Source organism: Chaetodon auriga, chromosome 14 (assembly GCF_051107435.1).
Source record: "Chaetodon auriga isolate fChaAug3 chromosome 14, fChaAug3.hap1, whole genome shotgun sequence".
Classification (NCBI taxonomy): Eukaryota; Metazoa; Chordata; class Actinopteri; order Chaetodontiformes; family Chaetodontidae; genus Chaetodon; species Chaetodon auriga.
The window spans coordinates 14,634,544-14,652,139 of record NC_135087.1 but is presented as its reverse complement, the minus strand read 5'-3'; the positions used below and the strand labels follow the sequence as shown (position 1 = coordinate 14,652,139).

At 45.4% G+C, this 17,596-nt stretch overlaps 1 protein-coding gene across 1 annotated transcript; it reads right to left on the bottom strand.

The window, feature by feature from the left end:
• Positions 1–1,070: 1,070 nt before the first annotated feature.
• On the bottom strand, positions 1,071–17,496 carry LOC143331422 (zinc finger protein DPF3-like). The gene is made up of 11 exons (XM_076748272.1): positions 17,417–17,496; positions 11,300–11,460; positions 10,114–10,221; positions 7,767–7,894; positions 6,778–6,873; positions 6,593–6,653; positions 5,459–5,500; positions 4,834–4,974; positions 4,226–4,339; positions 3,349–4,128; positions 1,071–3,052 (listed from the first exon to the last, which is right to left on the bottom strand). The coding sequence occupies exons 1-10, from the start codon at positions 17,446–17,448 to the stop codon at positions 3,968–3,970; spliced, it is 1,044 nt and encodes a 347-aa protein (XP_076604387.1). The 5' UTR covers positions 17,449–17,496; the 3' UTR covers positions 1,071–3,052; positions 3,349–3,967.
• Between the last annotated feature and the right edge of the window lie 100 nt (positions 17,497–17,596).

Genomic DNA, 17,596 nt, shown 5'->3' with positions numbered 1-17,596 from the left:
GCCTGTGCCTCTGTACACATGTGAAACACACACACACACACACACACACACACACACACACACACACACACACACACACACGCTAATGATAATAACAGTTACAGGAAGTTAGTGCAGAGCAGCTAAAACTAGACTAATGTGCTCTCTGCTCTTGGTTCTGGTTCATAGTCGAGCTGCAGAGTTTTGAACAAGCTGAAGTCTATCAGTGGTTTTTCTTCTGGAGGTCAGTTCCCGGGGCCGACCCGGGATCCGACCCGACAAACACACACTAATGATAATGATAATAATAGTAACAACCCGGGCCGGGATCCAGATCCGGGATCCGATCCGGGACACACACGCTAATGATAATGATAGTGATAATAACAGCTGGGTCCAGTCAGCTGTCATGTCCAGTCGATCGTCTCGGTCACGTAAAACACAAACGTCTTTGGAGAGCTTCTTCGGAAAGAGGAAAAGGCCAAATGATGAGACAGAAGAAGAAGAGCCTCCAACTTCCAAGAGAAAGAAAGCTGCATTTAAGAGACAGAATCAGCAGTCCTACTTAAAATACGGGTTTATCGCTTCAGGTGATTCTCACGCACCAAGTCCGCTCTGCGTAATATGAGGCGACAGGCTCGCAAATGAGGCAATGAAGCCTTCTCGATGAAAAGAAACAAGTGCAGGGCTCCCACTAATTACAACAACTACATTCAGGGTAATGGTGAGCTGTATTTTTAATAATTTGTTGTTTTGTTTTGTTTTGTTTTGTTTGTTTCTATGCCGGTCCGGCATATGCTTTACGTGAAACCGGTCCGTGGCGCAAATACGGTTGGGGACCTGTGCTCTGTAAGCTCCACAGACTTACTTGTGATTTCTCACGCAGCACCTACGGATCAATAAGAGCTCCGTGCTTCTTTTTGTTATCTTGTTCCTGTTTAGAGTCCGTGGCCAGCACTGCTCTCACAAACTCCGAGTCTGAGGGTCACTCCAACCTATTGATCCAGTCTAGGATTCTTCTGCTTATCAGCTGCCTTTCCAAAAATGACCAGTGTTCATTCTCAATGAAAAGAAAACAGACACCCAGCATCGAGCATTACCGTTCATTCTTTATTTTTTTCCAGAACAATAAAAATAGTTTAACAAACAAAGACTTCTTCATTCTCTCCATTTCGACTCGTATTTACAGCTGAAGATGAAACAAACGCCCAGTCATGTCCATTTCATCTCCTCTTGGCTCCGTTCCCACCCCGATCCTCCCTCTCCACCCCCGGCAGGCTTGACAAGAGAGTACCAGGGCCTATTGCTGTGTCTTTGACGAGGTATACAGGCTATTCAATGATTGGTGACACATAATTCGAAGCGGACATCACTGACTTTTGCATTTAGGAGCTTCTCCTTTTGTTCAGAACTGTACCACGCTAGGCCTGTTTGTACACGGCAGGTAACAATTAGCAGGTTTATGATTGATGACACATGCTTTCACTTACTGGCATGACTTTGGAAGATAAAAGACACAACTACCCATATTACAGTGGAAACACCACATAACTACAAGAAGACAACATAATTGAGAAGTCTCAGATCCATTCTTTGTCCAGAGGAGATGAACCGCGGTGTGGAGGGTCCCTGAGGGAAGTGAAGAAATATGGTGTGAATGCACAAGCACATACGCAGGTCATACCAGACACATAGGATTAATGGTTAGCTTCAAAAACGGAGCGGCGGTTATTATTTCGCAGCGATACTGAATAATCACATGGAGGGACACAGACATCTTACACAGCATGTGCAACCTATGGACTCAAAGGCTTTTTGATACAGAACTTCAAGCACCTTCTAAATGTCATAAAGCAATTAGGCCCTCTAAAGCACTCAATGGAAATGTCACAGATGCAGTTTGCACTTCTGCTTATGTCAGTATGTGGATCTGGGCAGAGTTGTGTCTCTCTATGACAATATTGTTTTCCGATGCACATGAGATGACTCTCGCTGTTTCAAACAGAAAGTGGAGCGGTTCTGCGCGGCGAACGTGACACCGGGCAAAATCAGCGGAGACGAGAAAAAGCTTGTTATTGCGATGTTTTCCTATAGCGTGAGACTGCAGCATCCCAAAAATCCCTCCTGGGAGTCGATTAGAACAGGTTTCTTGTGTGGCGTTATTGTCCCTCTGTGCCAACTGAATACAATCACATGAATCAGGGCTGCGTGGCTGAACAATCAACAGCAGAGGAAATGAAAGATGCCTGAGTAGTTGTGGCTATTGTGCACCTGATCAGGACAGAGGTATCAATACAGTCTGAACAAACCCAAGAAGTCATACTAATTAAACTTTAAAGAGTTCAAAACATAGAAATATTATACAACAGAGAAAAGATGCAAAAAAAAAATGTCTAAATTACTGTGAGGCATTCGAGACCCAGGAAATAGAGAGGAAAAACAGAGGGACAGAAGCAGAAAGATAAAACCTTTGCGTCCATGTCAGAGTATTAATACAGTAGTCCAGAGGTCTGCATGTAATAGTGGTGGATTTGAGCACCATCTCTATGGCTGGGGGTCAGGGGGTCACTGGTCCAATCAGGTTGGAGGGTCATGGCTGTCAGAGCTGGTTTCCAGTGCAGAGCGGCAGGCTGGCACAGTGATGAGGATAATGACGTCTTAGTGTCACATCGGATCACACAGCAGACACACAGTCACAGAGCAGGAGTGGGCAGGCTGGGCTGCGGGGGCCCCAAATGCACCCGTTCGGGCACAAACAGTCCGAAAGGCCTGGCCTTTAGTGTTCCCATAGTTCAGTGGAGCTCCAGCACAGTGCAGAAAGGATGAAATGAAGCTGGATCGACTCACATTTCAAATGTTCAGAAACGATCGATACATATCGTCAAGGGAGCAGTTGCTTCAATTAAACCACATGGCCTGTAGAAGCAGTGGATGTCTGTTCATCCATTTCAGTCTGTTATTTTAGGCCCAAAATCAGGAGGGACCTGAAGGCTCATTAGTTTTTGAGAGTTTAAATCCTCTTCTTCACTGGTCACACCCTCTCCTGGGCCACATGCCAATGTGCTGAGTGCTCCTACAGTATATGACACAGACAACATGGGTCAGACTCACACGCAACACGTCTCAACAGGAGTGTACAGCCGTGCCAGCAGCTCTGAGGCTGCGCGAGGGCCGCGACAGAGGTGAGCTAAACGCTAATGTTTAGCAGCTACAATCATGCTCACCAACTTAATTTAGCATGTTAGCATGCTAACATTTGCTTATTAGCAACTACAGCTGATGGGAATGTCATTAATTTCACTCATTAAAAGGCAGAACTGCTTCATCTGCAGAATTTCTTATATTAAAACAAAAAAAACAGTTGCTTACCTTTCATTTATTTAGTCCCCTATGTCTGTAAAGACTATATTTATAGGTTTCTTCATCTCCAAACACCTTCAGTGGCCTGTGGCAGTCCTTTCATTGGTTCCTTCATTTTCATACAAGTTTAATCCAGAGTTAGAGACCTTCATAGTCACAGCGACTACTGATTCAAAAACATCCAGTAGCTCAAGTGTGGGTCTGCAATGACATTCAATCTTCTCCCAAACGTACTGTATCATTTATGCCTTTCAAATTTTCAAATGTTTCCAGTGTTTTTTTGTTTTGTTTTTTTGTTCATAACGTGTATGCTCCTTCTGCTCCAGTGAGGGGGGGAAAAACACCCCAAAAACATCTTCTGTTTTGCATGGAGACCAAGTCACTCGTCGAGAAACACTGACAGTTGTTCATCGCCTTCAAAGTTGATATATATATATTTATATATATAAAAAGGTGTTCATAAATTATTCAACAATGTTCAGTAGATAAAATACCACTTGCATTTCTGTCCTGAAATTATCACTTTGTGCTTTCTGCAAACAAAAAACATTGAAAAAGAAGCAGCAGATTTTTGCCAGAGGTTAATCCATATAAAAAAATTGTCTCTTTAAATCTTTAAAGGTTCTCTCTATCTGTGTCGGTTGGATATTCCGTTGCTGTTTGTGGCGGGCTCCTCCAGCTCGTCGTCCTCGAAGCCGTGAAAGGTGGAAGTGTCGCTCTCCGAGGTGGTGCCGAACAGCTCCTCTGCTCCGGTAAAAGTCCCGTCTTCCTTCTCTTCTCCGCAGTCAGCTGGACAGGAGATGGACACAGTGAGAGCACAGTTACAACCTTCACCCACACGTCCACATACTAGAAAAGTTTGAAACTTTGGTGTCTCTGGACTCACTTGTGCATCGGCAGGCTGAGTAGGGAGTCCCCGATTTACCCGTTTTCTTGTTCGAGCCCTGGCATTTATTACAGTAGTTGTTGGGAATGCTGGCCCCACCTGGACCCTTTGGACCTACAACAGATATAAAGGTTTTAGGGTGAGTTGATTTTATCTTGTGTACGGTTTGGCGGCTCAGACTATTTTAAAAACAATACTTGTATTCTGGTACTGATACAAAAGTCTTACACTTCTTGTGCCTTACTTTGCTCAATATAAACTTTTTGCTTTCTGGAAACTAAACTTTCCAAGAACCTCCACTGGAGTCTTAATCCCATCAGCCATACATTATTTATGCATATGCACACAGCACACTGTCACTGCACGGGAAGCTTTCTCTTTTTTCATGCTGCAGATTTGGATTTTGCAGATTCTTTCTCTACTTTGAATGTAATGCATATTGTGTATGTGTATTCTTCTGGTTTGTTGTATTTTATCTTGAAGATTTAAAAGTTAAATGAATGCTGTGCCGCTTTTGCATCCTCTTTTCTGTATTTCTATTGTGAGCTAGCTTTTAAAACCAAATGTTCTCAACATGATACAAGAGGTGCAGCAGTCTGATTCCTTACGTTTGTGTCTGTCAGTCTGTTGTACAGAGGGCGATCTGGACGCCACCGAGCTTCTCTCTCCGGCTCGGTCCTCCTCTGCCAGGTGGGAATGGGTGTAGTGGTAGCTTAGTCCTGTACGGTTCCTGTAGCGCTTCGCACAGACTGCAACAGAGGACAGATGTTTAGACCAATGACTGGTTGCATTTCACTATCAGTACACCCACCCGGTGTCTAGTGGGCTGGTGATGTCTGGTGAAGTTATAAAGCAACAGAACTAGAAAATATCGACAAGTAGTTTTTGAATTATCAGAAAAAAACAAAGTGCAGACTGATATTGATCAATCACAGAAAACTAAACAGGACTCAGGGAGTTCAACGGAGGCGACTATTCTATTTCAAAAAGGGAAAAAAGGGAAGCGCTTTCGGGTCTGATTACAGTAGTCAGTCAAATAAAACACAAACACAGACAACATAATAACCATGTCTCAGTTTCACAGCACCAAGGGCACTTTTCAGCTTGAGGAGAGTAAGATAATATAGGGGCTAAATCAATAATCACAGCACTTGTGACACAACCACTCAATCTATCAAAGCAAATGTCCTAAAAAAAAAACTACTGTTGAAAAGAGGCAACAACCCACCGTACCTGAGGTCGAAGATTTCGAGTTCTGCTTCTGTTTGTATCTGTCTGAAACGGAGAAGAGGAAAAGCAAAGAGACAACAACAGCAGGAGTAAGTGTCTTTAAAGAGGAGTCAACAGAGCACAATCCAATACCCCCTGCCTGGATTTTCCACATGCAACTTGCATGTACAGGAATACCTGAGTGACACTAACTCACCTCGTTTCATCTTGTGGTTGTGGTTGTTTCGTCTTGTGGTTATGGTGCTGGTGATTGAGTTACAGCGAGTCAACTGTCTGACAACAGAAGCTCTGATGCTATTTTTGGAATAACTTCTTGACACATACACAGCGTAGAAGAGGACGAAGAAGAAGTCCGATTGTAAGGGCTCATTTACACCAGGGTTGCTTCAATGCCAATCTTGTACTTTTTCCTGATTTATTGTATATGGACAAGGAAACCATGCGCTGCCATACATAAAGGAAATTAAATAAGCAGACTGTCTGTACAGTAACGTGGCGTTCTATCTATCAGGTAAACGGGTAGTCTCATAAAATAGCATATACTGTCCAGCTTAACTGACTGTGCTGATGAGAACAAGGTCATTTTTTCTGAGCTTTCGCACCATGAATAAGGCATCAACCAATAAAACATGACTTGATGGTGTGTGTGTGTGTGTGTGTGTGCGTGTGCGTGTGCGTATGTTGTGGGCGTGGTGCTCCTCTCATGCTCACAGCACAAATGGGATGTACCAAAAATCTCGTCTTCTTTTGTGGAGTGAGGAGGAAGAGGAGGAGGACAAGATCATCATCACTGAACTATGTTGAATCCATAATTTTTTTAATTTTAGTCCATTTTATTTATTTATTTATTTTAAAGTGTGAGATGGTAAGAATCTATTTCGAACAAGTGCTGCAACTGTGACAAATCTGCATCACTGCCCGTACGCACAGCTTTGATGCAAAATATTCCAAGACAACTATTTAGCATTTTTGTGTTGTTTATTCGTCACATCCTCGGTGTGTAAAGGCCTTAATGACAGAAAAAGTCAAAAATCAGCAGATAATACACAAACTAGCACACTGTAAACTCGGCACTGAACATTCACCAATTAAAAGCATATGACCCAAACACGAAGCTCATGTTTCGTCTCCACTTACTGTCACAGACGTATGGCTTGTCGTCATCCACATCTGCCCTCCTGCGGCCTGAACCTCGACCCTGAGGGAAAGCATCCAAATCTTTTAACTGTCGTCTGCAGTTAAATCTGAGCCAAGAGCCTTCCAACATGCACATTTAAGCTGTTGCACAACGTTCGCTCCACAGGTGTGTATTACACACTTACTCTTCCTTTGCCCCGATGTCTCCTCTTGGGAGTGTCCACCTCATAGTCGTCATCATCATTGAAAGCGTCTTCTGCTGCGTCTGCCTCCAGAACCCTCTGAGACAGAAAGAGGCCGAGAGGAAAAAGCATTTCAGCGCTCAGCTCTGATTAAAATACCAGTTTGCTGAAAACACACATGTGCAACAGAAAGGATGGAAAAGTTTTTCAGTTCTGGTGTTGACACAAGTGGTGTATATTCTGTTTTTGCATAAATGTCTGTTTCATGCTGAAATGCTTTCAGATCATCGAGCTACTTAAAAAGGACCAGAGACAGTTTCTTTATTGAAGTACAGAGAGCCTGAATTTGTCCCGAGAAAGGGGATGAGGAACGATGCTCCAAGCCCTCTCTTCCTGTAAATAGTCATGTGTACACATGCATTTTGGTGGAATGTGTGATGTTGAGATATGACTGCTTTCCACAGCAGAGATCAGCAATGTTTTGCACAAACAGAGAGACTGAAGTCAAACTGAAGTTTTTCCTATTTCCACTGACATCATTACGTGACTATCACTTATTATTATGTATCATCATCAGAAAGTGTGAATTCAAAGTTAAAGCAGTCTGTTTGTCCAAAATGCCTCTCAGTGAGACAGCAGTCAGCTAACGAGCCCTGCAGGTCAGCTGGAAAAACTTGGCAAGATGCCTTGACGACCAGTCGGGGCGCAACACTTCACTGTCAGTGCCAGCGCCCTCAACTGTTTGAGTGATATCGCTGAACATTTACATTTTAACTGTTTGGCTGATGCTCTTAAACAGAACAGCACAGAAATGTTGAATTGGGTCACTTTTGTAGACACAGACTTACATTCATTTCCTGCAGACTTACCCCAACTTCAACCTTAACCACTGACCCAAAATCAGCTTGGTGACACATCTTTTATCCCCCGATTAACTGGTCTTTAGTTTGAAACGTGTTCCTGAACACAGACAGAGAAAAACACCAACTCACCTGGATCTCCAGCAGACTCTCCTCGTCATTCTTGGAGTTGTTCCTCTTGTCTAGACCCTCTCCTCGTAGCAGAGCCTCCAGCGTGGTGCTCTGGGTGGGCAAGGTGTCCTTGGACATGAGGCCTCCTTCTGCATAAAGACAAAAACAGGCCACGTGTGCTGAATCATCAAAATATCACTCCACTGTTCACTTTAGGTAAACATAACATTCCACCGGACGTATAATTGAGGCAACGGCACCTGTACACTGCTACTGATGAATGAGCTTACAGTCCCCTGCAACACCATCAAGAGCTGTAATTGTGACAAGAACCACCAGTGATACAATCTCTGACCTCTGCGAGCAGCTTTCTATTGGCACATTACCATTCTGTCACTCCTCTTCCAATCACACTAGACCTAATAAAAGCATGTGGCAAACTGCTGGAGCAATTGTTTGTTATAGCGGCTGTCATCTTTTTTTTTTTTTTTTTGCTTGCACCAGAATGTGTCATCACAACTATTTTCACAGCACTATATTACTGACAAAACATACATTTTCATTCTGAAAGCAAATGCATTGTCATTGGCGAGCTCTCCATAACACTGGCCTGACTTTGTCCACAGGAATCTCTGTAGATAAGTGGCTTATCACGTTAACCTGAACGCATCACGCAGATATCTCCTCCTGCAGCGAGCTGAAGATCTAAACAAACAGTGTAGGAGGCAAACAGGTTGAGCAGACAAAGCAGAGCAAACAAAAGCTTTGACAGTCAGTCAGATCGGGAGGTCTTATTTACACAATCTCTTCTACACAGGCAGCTTCATGGTCATCCGGTGGCTTTGTGGATGTTTGAAATGAGGACGCACTTCAAAGACCCCTGACTCCAGCCTTCTATGAGCCCTCCATCTTACCACTGCGCCCAGTAGAAAGACTTTTGCAGAATATTGAATGTGGAGTGCTGAAGCAACAGAGGTCTGCATGAGTGAGAGGCTGATATAGGAGGGAGGCTTGAGAAGCTCCTCTAAAATGGGCTCCTCCACCATGCGGCGGCAGCCTCTCACCATTGTGTCTGCACACGTTGACTTTCAACTCTCCGCGACGAGACAGACCACCCCCCCCCCCCCCTCCCAACCCATGGGAGCTGGGGGGCTAAAAATAGAGCCGGCAGCAGCCTGCAGCAGGGAGCTGATTCTGCATGCAGCCCCAGTCTCTAGCACACCATCAGTTAGACAGCCAGCCGAGGCAGCGAGACAGACTCTGCTGGCCTGTGCCGGCCACCTCTGGCCAGCTGCACAACGTGCTCCGTGAAAGAGACGCCAGGTCAAATCAGGGTACGTTTCCCCTCCGCTGTGCACTCGCAGACAGCACACACAAACCGTTGTTGCTGGAGAAGGGAAGGGACAGCGGGGTGGTGGTGGCGGGGTCTTAGCGAGCATGAGCTCAGTGGAAAACAATAGGCGACAATGGGATGTGTTTGGGAAACAAAGGCTTGGTTCATATGGCATCACTCCATCTTGCTTTCTCCTTCCAGACTCTCTCCCTCTTTCTTACTGTCTCCACTTCCCAAACATTTGTCCTTCCAGTGTGCACTGCAGGAATTAAATCTGAACTAAAGGCATCATGATCATGGAGATTTCTATGAATACACAATGGATTCTTCACAGCCTTTTAGAGACACTACTAGACAGTGAAAGAGGTAACACAGTGTTTCTGTGTGAGATTCTGCCTTTTGTCATGTTCATTCCTGAGGGTAGTGTAACATCCCGTTGGGTATGCAAGCCTTGGGCACAGAATGGACCAGTTACTTGAGCTCAGGAAGACTGGCGACAAAACACACACAGACTACGGAGAGAGATGGAGAGATGACAGATCTGCCAGAGACAAAGAGACAAAACCCATCCGCAAGGGAGGTGGCAAGGAGAAAACAAGATAGAGGAGAAGGTAAATGTGTTGAGTGAGCTGTTTCGAGTGGCAGTCAGAGAAGGCCAAACTCTATTCCATAACATTTATTAAATACTGTCTTCAGTGGCCGAACTCCGTCTCGCTGCTCCCAGCAGTGGTAAATCTAATTACATGTTCTGCTTCTCACAAAACAAGTTTACCAGCTTGGGCGAACACAGCCACATTTCATCCTCTGAAAAATGACTGGCAGCCTGTTCTGCTCAGTGCGCTGAGACAGAGCGATATGCTTTTAGCCAGATTATTCCAGATCATCACCAGTAATCACATGAGCTGAAGGAGGTGGTGGAGGTGGGTGGGAGACGGGTGGGGTGGGCGCGGGGTAGGAGGGCTGAGCAGGAGGAGAAAGTGAGAGGAGGAGAAAGCGACGAGCAGGTGGTTTGGAGAAGGGGCTGCGGGATCTTACCGAGATGGAGGCCGTAGATGCCCAGGCGAGGGTCAGTGGTGTTGTGCAGCCGTCTCTTCTTCCTCCAGCAGCGGGCGGGGTATGTGTACATCTGGCCAGCTGCGACACCTGGACATTAACGGATGTAAACAAGGCAATGAGACAGTTTCAGCCCAAACACATTGAAAAAAAAAAAAACAACCTTCCAGCTCTAAAATTCAAACAGACTATATGGACTTTTACACTATTTTGATTCTCAGGCATGACTGAGATTAATACATTGATTAATACAATTCTCACAGTCAATTCATTGTTTAAGCCCTTCATGGAGCAAAAAGGCTAACGAGTCAACAGCCATGTGAGGCTGTAATAAGCCACAAAGGCCCTTTGAGCAACATGCTAACATTAGCGTACTAACATGCTCACAATGACATTGCTGAGACTGATGGGACTGTTGTGCAAATATTTGGTCATAAAGCAAAGTTTGGGACATTTCATTCAAAACTGCAAGATGTGTCAAAAAATGTCTTTCCACTAGAGTCACACGGTGGCACTAGTGGAACGGTCAGAAGATGACCAAAGCCAGTGGCATTTAACCTCTGTATGCTGAATGTCTTTTTGACATTTTGTGGCAATCCACCATGTAGATATTCCCAAGTATTAATGAAAACTTTGGCCTGCTGGTGGCGCAGAGAGGAAAAGTCGAGGGGGTGGACGATGTTCATAGCAGGATTTCCCCTCTGGGGTTCATGAATGTCTGTAAAAAATCTAAACCAAACCATCCATTACTTGTGGAGGCATCATCTTACTATTTGTCATTCCTGGAGTCGCATGGCTGAAATGCCAAATATTTTGCTTCTGGCTGCTTTTCTTTGTTTTCCATCATTTTAAACTGAATATCTTTTGGCTTTGGATGGTTTGAACAAAACAAGCCGTTTGAAGGTGTCACCTCAGGCCGTGTTAAAATTATGAGGGTAATTTTTCACTTTTTTATGGCATTTTATTGCCTAAATGATTTATTAAGCAAAAAAAGGTAATCAACAGATTAATCAATAATGAAAATACATTATTTACAACCCTAGATAATACTTTCAGCTATGTAGCCACCAGACATCATTTTTGCAAGCTTCATGGACTAAAAAACACACATAAAACATCCTTTGTATGCATGCGTGTATGCATGCGTGTGGTGTGTGTGTTTGCCCACCGGGGCTGCGGTGGTGTCGTTCCATCCAGATGTAGCAGTTGTTCTGGGCCACGCCGGTTTGAGAGTCCAGGAATGGCAGGCGGACGCTGCGTTCAGCACACAGGCGGGCATTGTAGCTGCGGCACTGCTCAATGGCCTCCTTATAGAACTGGTCGCCCAACCTGGGGGGGGGGGGGGTAACATCAGGTCAGTGACATTGGGTGACTCCACACAGCTGAATCACTGGTGTGGCAGCTGGTTCGAAGAAGGACCACGATGTGATCATATTTACAGAATCTCTGATAGGACATGGAGCCTTTCTCTTCTTTTATCGGGTATCAATGTCTTGATAATGGCCTGTTGCTTTGCTGGCTGCAGATCATTAAATCAGTCAGCTGGAGCAGCTACAACATTTGTATGCAGGTCCCTTAGAAACCCTCCTCAACCCACATAATGCTGTTATCATCTGTTCAAACTTCTTATCTGCGCTGTTCAACGCAAGTCTCTAACTGACAGCTGAGCTTCTCTCTCCTCTTCCAGCTCGCCATCGGGAAGAATTTTGCAGAACGGAAAACAAAACAAAACAATGCAACCCCGGTTACAGCTCTGCTGCTCCCACTCCTGAAGTTAAACATATTATTACCTCTGTGGGCTCTTTGTCTGATCCGATTCTAGACGGGCCGTGTGAGCTACGGCAGCGCTGACCGAGTTTAGTTTATCAAAACACAACACAGACTGTGGGGTCTGATGTGAAGTCAGTGCTCCGATCAGCGAGCAGCTGAGACTCTCACACTTTAGTTCCACTTTTCTTAGCACCGCTGAGATTTTGGCAGTCCCTCGGGGTTTCAATGTTAATATTCAGAGTGAAATGGGGGAGGATATTTCACATTCAAGCCCTCAATCGCTGCCACACGCCTGCTATGGTAATTAGCCTACTTAATTAATCTCAGCAGAGTGCCTAGCACAAGGGCAGGTTCTAATTTGACTATATCAAAGATGGGGGTAAAAGCTGCAACTCTGGAATCATGGCGTGGTACTTCGTATGTGATTTCCACAGTCTGCTGTTGTGTCACAGGTTCAACAGGGCAAATAATAGCTACTGCCTGTTCTAGTATGACAATCCAAGTAATGAAGTTCCTCCACGTGTTCTCAATTACAACATTAGGAAGACGGCCATTTTGAAGTGAAACTAATGAGCTGCGGGGCAGAGAGTCGAGCCTGGAATCTTAAAGTGGAGGTGGAGGAGTCCCATTTGTCAGCGTCTCCCAGATCCCACTGTGCCCTCCTTCTCTCTGGTCTTTACCCCCTCAGCCCCTCGATGAGACGACGTCCAGCGCATGAACAGCCGTGTTAGGAATGCTGTCCCGCACAAAGCCCGCTGCTCTGCAGTTCAGACAAAGCCACAGTGAGTGAGTGTGTGTGTGTGTGTGTGTGTGTGTATGTGTGTGTGAGGCTTCTGGGAAAGAGAGGCTTCGTGTCCGTGTGACTGAGAAGAGTAAACACAGGTACAGAGCGAGTGCAGGGGTGGAAAGGTGTGAGAGAGAGAGAGAGAGAGAGAGAGAGAGGAATAAAAAAAAACAACAGAGGAGATCAAAAGACATGACGGCGATAAAGAAGGTTAAAAGCTAACATGCAGATCATGTCTAATAGTCTAATAACTCTGGGACTCTCCTTCCTGGTGTTACAATCATACCAAGACAGCGACTTTATTGCATTTAATAACCACATCACTACCCCTCTCTGCCCTGTAAAGATGTCAAACAGTGTTTCTCAGTGCTTCCAAAGCAAAGAAAACACTGATTTCTCACATCTACCTGCTCTTTCTCACCCTTTGAGATGCAGGAATTTTTACAAGAGGAATCACGCAGAGATATACTCAAAACAGATTGGCCATAAAGCAGCAAGTTCACAAGTCTGACATCTTCACCAGTAGCCTGATCAAGAATTTCTTTGAAAGATAAATATTTGGCTCGTAACAAAATAATGACATCACATCACGCAGCTGAATTGCATTTCTCAGAGCTGCGCCATATGTGGGCCGAGCGCAGGGGGAATCCAGCCGTCGAGCTAACCTGTTGGCTTCGCTGCCATTCCTTGATATCAACACACAGCCTCCGACTGGGACGCAGTGTGACATATCAGTTTACTAAAAGCACGCCAGCTGTAAACGCTCCCTGAAGTCAGCTACGAGTGCATGCTCAAAGGGTACGCACTCAGGGGGTGGGGGGGCTGCCAAGAAACCCCCCCCCCAGATTACTTGAGGTGAACAAACCGAGGGCGGACGCTGATCCCTCTCGAGCTGTGCAGGGGTCGGAGGGGAGCGACAGTGAGCAAACAAGTGGTGAGAGTCTTCTGGTGGGTGCTGGCTGTCCGAAACGACAGGCTCTCCATCAGGGCCCCCACCGCCCCGAGCAGCAGGTGCACCGGCTGAGGTGAGAGATCTCTCTGACACTTGTAATGAGTGACAAGACCCACACTACCGATGCCGCCAGGGGAAGAGACTCACACTGACACATACACACCAACTACACATGAGCGCTCACAGCGTTGCCCTTGTTGTCTGTTTTGAGGCACATGTTTCTGTTTTTCCACTATCAATTATGTTTAGTCTGCACTCTGTGCTGAAATTTAGGAGCAGATGGGGCAAAAGGCACAAGTCATCTTCTGATCATAGAGATTTTAAACCAAGAGAAAACAAACAGTTCAGTTCTTGTTCACACTGTCTATGGTTAATATCCGTCACAGTTTACAGAGCAGCTTCCTGGTTCAACTTTGACCTACCGTACTTACCATAAATGTGCACACAGAGTTGCCTGTACGATGTCAGATGATTACCAACATTTCAAGCCCATTCATGTTCAGTTCAGCCTCCAAATGAAGCGGTTCAGATCAGCCTTTTTGGCTTGTGACCTTTTAAAGTGAAACAATGCCTGCTTGTGAAGAGTCGTGGTTGCATGAGTAATTTTTAGAGTCGACAAGAACCAAATCTACCAGGCAATTTAGAAGAAAAAACGAAAGTGTTCAACATCGCGCAGCAGAAATATAGATTTTTCTGATTTGCTAATCATCTCAAGGCCCTCAAATTTATCTTATCTATTTAAATAGTCTGGCTAAACTGTTGGCTTGCGTACAAACTGATTGCTTGACTGCTCATACATACCACCATTGCACTTTTTTTAAAGGTAATTATCCAGTGTTTCCAGGTCTCAGCAATTACTTTTGCAAATTCAGTTCCACCAAAACCGTCAGAAGTGAAACGACAAAAAAACGAGACAAGACACGCTAAACCAGAATTATCCTTTGAAGTGGAGCTCTGCCTAAAAGGTGGCAGAGGCGTGTGGAATCAAACTGAACTAGAAGCACTCATATGCCTTGCAGGGCTTAAAACTGTGCCTCAGAGGTATGTGCTACACATCCTCAATGTCTTCCAGCTGAGTAGAGAAGGTGAGTGTGTGCATGAGCGCGAGGCGCAAAAGCAAATCTTGTGGCCAGTGGGGCCTCCGCTATCAGCATGTGCCTGTCAACGGTTCACCGTGTCACATGGCCGCGTCCGTGATGTGAGCATTGTCATCACTCATTTTGCATATCAGAAGGCAAACTACAGTTTGCAGAGGAGCAGCCATACAGACGTAAAGTGGCCTGCAGTCGTGACAAAACTCCAGCGTCTACTTCAAAATGGCCCAGCACTCGGGAGATATGACTTGCCTGAAGAATTAATGAGAAATCGGATCTAAAAACTTCAGTCTCTTCAGCTGTGTTTCTCAAATTTGCAGGTGCACTGCTCCTTCACAGGAAACTAGAGCTACCACATAACAGGAGAGGAGGAGGAGGAGGAGGAGGAGGAGGAGGAGGAGGTGGGCCTACAGAGTGACTGCATCCTGACAACAACCTCTGATTACACCAATCAGAACAACACAGTCTGGGTGAGGGCAGGAGCAAAACCAGACCGTACACCTCCACACTGCAGTGCCAATACACAGCAGGCCTGACTCACTCAAAGTCTACTCAACACCAGTGACAAGCTAGCGAACAAATGGGGAAGGATGGAAGATGTGTCCGACCGGCAGAAAGCTCCAGCTGTGGCTAAAATTTTAATGAGCAGCTTTATGAGCTTCTTTATTAATCAAATATTCCAGACTGCATTTTAATCAGCAGATTCTGGAGATTACTGTCCTCCCATGCTCATAGGAGGGACAGACCTCACAGACGGACGTGCACAGGCTTGCACACTGCAGCTTCATCCTCCACATCTCTACAACAAAGTCAAACCCGCCTTTCATTTCCCTAATGTGAATCATCTTAATACAAAAAAAAAAAGGTCAAACTGGTCCACGGGAGCGACATCCAATTAGTGTCAAGTGTGACTAATTATAATCTGACAAACGTGTGAAATGAAGTCAGAAACCCAAGACAGAGGCTAATTATAGCACATTGAAACACTTCATTAAGCACAGTTTATAGCGAGGAGACATTCCACATCAGAATGCTAAAACATCTCCGAGATGAAGCGGCAGCTTGACAGCAGACGCAAACAAAAGCTTGTTGGGACAAAAGAGAGGGAAACAGTCCAACAAAGGTAATAATGAAACGTACTTTCCAATAATAATCCTGCTCTTATGAAAAAAGGCTGAGAGAACGCAAGGATGTAGAAGGCAGCTGATTATTCATTCAGCATTTACATGGAGCACTTTAACATCAAGTGCTTCGCTGAGCTGTTCAGGTGGCTGTGATTGTACTGGGCAACTCCCTGTGGGACTCAGCGAAACTGTGAAGCAGGGCATTGCATGAAAAGTGCAAGCACGCTCAGTCGACTAATGAGTAAATACAGATTCAACAGAAAATTTGCATTCAGCCACCAGCCTGAGCACCATGCAATGACTGTGCAGGTCTGGTCTGCTTGGACAGGATCCACCCTCTGAATTCAATCACATTCAGTCGCTCAAATATTCCAGCCAACTAGCCTCAGACACTACGTGGAATCATATGGGGAAAAAAAATTGTTTCAAGTGTGCAACCAGGTATTAAAAACACCTCTCCTCTCCAGGGTGTAGTAACAATGTCACAACAACAATGGCAACAGTGTGTGGGGGGGTGATGTGCAAGGTGTGTGGTCCACTCCCTGCGCTTTGCCGTCCACGGAGGTGCCAGGGTACCTCTATGGAGGAGCAGATGGTTCTCCTGCTTGTGCCCAACACTTCCTCTCTGTCGGAGCATCTCTCTGACAGATGGGCCCAGGATCCTGGACCAAGCTAATCTCCAGCACTCCTCCACTTAAAGGCACAGCGGAGCGAGTCTGCTCTACCTCCACAGTCCCAAACGAGCCATGATGGTGATAACGCACGTCCGTGCGGGCTTGCACGTCAAGAAACGCCTGATTATTATGTAGCTTAAAGGATAGAAATGACAAGAAGCAGGAAGCCAGTCGTGTCTGGGAGGAATTGGTGAGACAATACAGACGAACAAAGGAGAAAAGGGGGGAAAGGTGGAGCTTTTCTTTGAAGTTGAGCGATAAATTTGACTCCTGCGCGAGCGTTCTGAGCCCAGAGTGACAGCCTGTTTCTATCGGCCGACTCAAATTGCTGTCACTTTTGTCCATTTCGCCAGCAAGCATGCAAATACAAAATGCCTCCTCCCTTTGCTTTACCGGGTCCTGACCACGTCTGCGCTCGGAGGAGCCAAAGTTGACATGTCGACAATTCACACCAACTATAAACGACTTTCGGTATGTCAGATGATATTCCGCCGCTGTGCCCAAACGAGCACGAAGAAAATCGGCTTTTAATTATTCGGAGCGGCGCAAAGGCACGTTGTCGACAGTTTTCAAATTAATTTACAGCCCAGGAAAGACGACACTCTCTCGTGTTGAATGTGTAACCGTGTGGAGGAAAGGCTCTCCCCGTGCAGTCACAATGTCAGGCAGCCGTACGCGCATGTTTGAGACTAAATGTTAAAATCTTGTGGAATAAAAGAACTATGCGAGGCTACTTTGCCATGCAAGAAGTACACAAAATGAATTTGGACAGCTTAATCTGTCATATGCACACGGCTGGAAATCACATGCACGAGCACACAGTTTTAACGTACAAGTTGGCAACAAAGTAATTCTTCACACATTTCCTAAATGTCTAAATTACTTACGCTTTTAGTGGATTCTGAATGACAGCCGCCATTTTGCTACAATGTAACGCAATATCGGCGTCTTGCAGTTCTGAGGGAAACCTACGGGAATGGACCAATCAGAGCGCGGGGTGAATCCGTGGACCAATACATCCGCAGCATACGCGGACGGGGCGTGGCTTTATGGGGTAAACTGTCAAA